This window comes from Suricata suricatta, chromosome 8 (assembly GCF_006229205.1).
Source record: "Suricata suricatta isolate VVHF042 chromosome 8, meerkat_22Aug2017_6uvM2_HiC, whole genome shotgun sequence".
Classification (NCBI taxonomy): domain Eukaryota; kingdom Metazoa; phylum Chordata; class Mammalia; order Carnivora; family Herpestidae; genus Suricata; species Suricata suricatta.
In genome coordinates this window covers 1,194,424-1,198,688 of record NC_043707.1, presented here as the reverse complement: position 1 = coordinate 1,198,688, position 4,265 = coordinate 1,194,424, and the positions used below count along the sequence as shown (strand labels likewise).

The 4,265-nt window shown below is 64.2% G+C and overlaps 1 protein-coding gene across 1 annotated transcript in view; it reads left to right on the top strand.

The window, feature by feature from the left end:
• The window catches only part of IFT140 (intraflagellar transport 140), a 60,395-nt gene that overhangs the window by 20,969 nt on the left and 35,161 nt on the right, over positions 1 to 4,265 (top strand). Inside the window, exons 12-13 of the mRNA XM_029949369.1 lie at positions 1,486 to 1,613; positions 3,813 to 3,930. Of these exons, the coding sequence (XP_029805229.1) occupies positions 1,486 to 1,613; positions 3,813 to 3,930 (246 nt within the window). The remainder of the gene's footprint in view (positions 1 to 1,485; positions 1,614 to 3,812; positions 3,931 to 4,265) is intronic.

Genomic DNA, 4,265 nt, shown 5'->3' with positions numbered 1-4,265 from the left:
TACTGGGAACGGGAGAGTGGCCTGCTGGGAACGGGGGACAGGCCTACTGGGAACGGGAGAGTGGCCTGCTGGGAACGGGGGACAGGCCTACTGGGAACAGGAGAATGGCCTGCTGGTGAAGGGCGAAAGGCCTCTGTGAAACATGAAGGCAGCCGAGGAGCCTTGAGGGTCTGCGCCTCCAGACGGGCTGGAGCTGAGTCTTGCTAGGCGTCTGGCTCAGAGGAACGTGCGCGAACCCATGATCGCCGCCGCCGCGGTGGCTGTCGCTCCTTGGAGACGACGCAGGGCTGGCTGCCAGGCGCCGCCTGGGTCTCTAGCGGGGCTCCTTTCTGGGCCGGAAGGCGGCGCCCCGCCCGCCCCCAGTGCTTTGCGCTGTTCGGGGGGGCGGGGGGGGGCAGTGTGGGCACCTCGGTTACAGGGGCCGGAGCTTCTGCAGAAGGGGCTGGTGCCCGACGCCGGGGGAGGCAGGCGCAGGGGAAATGGGGCAGGAGGGCTGAACTGAAGGCCCTCGTCCCAAAGCCAGTGGGGGTGGTGAAGCCCGGAGGGTCAGGGACACGCATCTGGCGTGTTTTAGTTTTGAGTTCCTTTCCCCTAGAGGACAGCTTCTGTGTCTGTGTGGTGGGCAAGACTGGAGGAGCTGCCACAGGAGGTCGGGGGGGGGGGGGGGGGGGGGCCCACGCCTCAGTCTCAGGACCCGGAGCCGGGCCGCTGGGATCGAGGCCGTAGCAGAGGGGGGCCCGGGCAGTGGCCGCCGGACGGCAGGTGGCACCGTGGGGAGTCTTGCAGGTTCTGGGAGCCGGTGCCAGGGGGTGGGGCGGGGCTCCCCAACACTGAACAGTCCTCATGCACGGGGTGCCCAGAATCCAACTCATTCTGACACTGTCCACCCGGAGGCAGCACCGGGTCCCACCAGTCACAGGCTCCATACCCCGCCCCCCCCACCATGCTCCCACCCGTGCTCCCTACAGAGTGGAGGGTCCTCCTCCTCGGGTTCTTCCTGCTGGTTAGAGCGGCTCCCGGAGGTGAGGGAGCCCCGTACTCACGCTCAGCGGCGCCTGGAAGGAGGTGACTCAGGTCACGAGGCAGTGGCCAGATGCAGAGGCGCACAGGACACGCCCGGGGGGGGTCCCCGCAGGGTGCCCCTCCTGCACCCCTACCTGCCGGGAGGCCTCCATCCCACCCTACTGGTTATGGAGGCCTCGCTGGAGCCCTCTGACCAGTGGGTGGTCCTCCGGGCAGCCAGCCCCGCCCCTGGGCAGAGACCAAAAGTCCCTTTGCCCCAGAGGGGTCCCCCCCTCTCACGGGGAATCCCAGGAGTCCGAGCAGCTGTGAGCCCCACATGCCCCCATGTCTGCCCCGGGTAGTGTTGGAATCCGCTTGCCTGCCTGGCGTGGACTAGACTCCCTGTGAGTAACGCTCAGCGACCAGGGAGACGCTCCGTGCACGGGCTGCTGTCCCTAACCCTGGGCCTCTCCTTTTTCCCAGGGGACAGTGAAACAGCTCTTACTGTTCTCCGAGGCGGAGGGGAGCCCGTGCTCCCTTGACATCGGTGGAAACTTCCTGGTTGTGGGGACAGACCTGGCTCGCTTTAAAAGCTTCGATCTTTCCCGAAGGTACGGTTTTTGTCCAAAACAAAGCACAGACCTCTGTCAGACACATTGCAGGTTCGGTTTCAGACCAGGCGGAGGAGCAGAGTTTGCAGGAAAGCGAGGCAGCTTAAGCTGCTTTCCCAGCACACGTGGAAGTGCCGTCCGTTCCCCACGAGTCTGCTAAGGCTGCGGTCGCGTTACGTCCAGAAAGTCAACTTCGTGCTCTAAGTAAACAAGCACTTTATCGCTGAAAACCGCTAACCATTATCTGACCTTGCAGCCCCTGTAAGCACACATCAGCATGACACACAGGACAGTGGGAAGGTCTGAGGTGACACAGGACTCAGCCACAGGTGACACAGAGACAAAGTGAGCAAATGGTGTTGGAACATGGTGCTGACTTTTGGGCCCCTTTTTGCAAATTTTCAATTTGTTAAAAAACACGGTGACTGGGAACTGCGGTAATGTTACCGTACCACCGGGGTTTTTGAAATGCTCCAACGCATTGGCTTCGCATCTTTTGGGGGCCGTTCCTGGGCGTGCGCTGCTCCCCGGGGAGCGCGCAGCCAGGGCAGTGCTACTGACGCCAGAGCTGCTTTGCCCCTTTTGGAAAAGCCGAGAATCTCTCTAAATTCTGTTGTTGTTGTTTATGAGAGAGCGCACGTGCACACGCTCACGTGACCAGGGGACAGGGCCAGACGGAGTGTCCCCGGCAGGCTGCGTGCTCAGCGCGGGGCCTGACGCAGGGCTGGACCCCACCACCCTGGGACTACGGCCTGAGCCGAAACCGAGTCAGCTGCCCCACCGACTGAGCCGCCCAGGAGCCCCTGGGCTTAAGTTCTTAGTATTTGCACAGTGCGGGAGGCACCGCTGGGAGGAGGGTTGAGCAGGGACAGCCCGGGTGGGTGTTTAGGTGGTAAAATTTTCTATGCGTCAGGGGTGCTGGGGGGTCAGTTGGTTAAGTGTCTGACTCTCGATTTCAGCTCAGGTCATGATCTCACGGTTCATGGGTTCGGCCCTGTGTCAGGTTCTGCACCAACGGCCCTGAGCCTGCTTGGGATTCTCTGTCTCTCTCTTTCTCTCCATGTGCTCATCCCCCATTCGTGTGTGCATTCTCTCTCTCTTTCTGAAAAGAAACTTAAAATTTTGGGGGGGGGGCACCTGGTGGCTCAGTCGGTTAAGCGTCTGCCTTCTGCTCCGGTCATGATCTCATGGTTTGTGGGTCTGGTCCCATGTTCGGCTCTGTGCTGAGCCTGGAGCCTGCTTCAGATTCTGTGTCTCCCTCTCCACCCCCCAAAATAAATGTTAAAAATGTCTATGTGGCGCCACAGTTGTCAGAGCCCAGAGAGCTTTACGGCCCAAGACGAGCCTTAGCGTAGGTCCGATTTCAAACCTTGGGGATCCGAGGCGAGGGTACTGAGTGTGACAGGCTTCTAAGCGCGCTAGGAAGGTGTGACGCGGCCTCCTTGGAGAGGTGGGGCTGACCGCAGCCCTCTGGGGACCGCGCCGCCGCTCCTGTGCGCAGAGCACAGGTGCAGGGCTGGGAGCCCCGCAGGAGATGACAGGTCAGCGCGGGGAGGAGGGGAGAATGAGGCTTAGGTGAAGGGGCGAGCGGAAGTCCCATTTAGCTTAACTCAGACCTGGGCCGTGCAGGGTGAGGCACCACGGATACGCGCGCCGGCGCCCAGACGTGGTTTCCGGGGCGCTCTCCCGCCGGACGCCAGGCTCCCTGCAGAAATCCCAGGGAGCGGGCGGGAGTGCGCACACGAGCCTGGGCTCAGAGACACGGGGCCTGGAGAGTTCCAGGCGGACGCGGAGGGGACGGGAAGGAAGTGAGCACAGCCGAGATGAGCCGCCGCTGCCGGCCCAGTGCCGTCCGCGGCAGCGACCGTCCAGAACCAAGGAAGCGGGCCAGCGCCACGCGTGTCGTGTCCTGGCAGGACCAATGGCCACAACGTGCCGCACGGAGAGCAGCCGAGTGTGGGAGTGGAGGGGGCTGTGTTCGCCTCTGTTCCTTAAGCCTGGGGGGGTTACAGCTCACCAACATGGAACGTCTGTGCGTGAAAGTAGAACCTCCCCATCAGTGCGGACACCGGGCCCCGAGCCGGGCCCTCTGTGCGGCGCGCAGGCCCCAGCCTGGGGCCCCGAGTTCTGTGAGGGACGGTTTCCGTTCTCTCAGGGAGCAGCTGTGGGCCCCCCCTGAGGCCCCTGTGTCCCCTGCAGAGAGGCCAGAGTGCACTGCGGCGACCGGAAGCTGGCGGCGCTGGTCCCGGGCGCAGAGGGCATTGACTCGCTCCGGTGCAACGCCAGCGGCAGCAAGATCAGCATCCTCCTCAGCAAGGTGGGTGCGCGGCGGCGGCCGGACCGCGTCCTCCCCGGGCTGCGCCCGCTGTGCGCTCCTCCCCCGCGAGGGCCAAGCCCCCACCTGTCCCCGGCCCCGAGTCCCTCTGAAACCGCGAGCGGGTCCCCCGTGACCCGGGTGCCTTGCCGGGCCCTGCACACGCAAGCCAATGCGTAAGCAGGGCAGCGTGGTCCCTCCCTGCGGAGGAAGAGACCTCCTCCGTCAGAGACCAGGTCCGCCTGCGGGGCCCCGCTGGGCGGGTGGCCCCGGGGCCTGGCCGAGGGTCTGCCGTCCCTGGCGGAGGGCTGAGGCTGAGACCCACGCGGTCAGTGGGC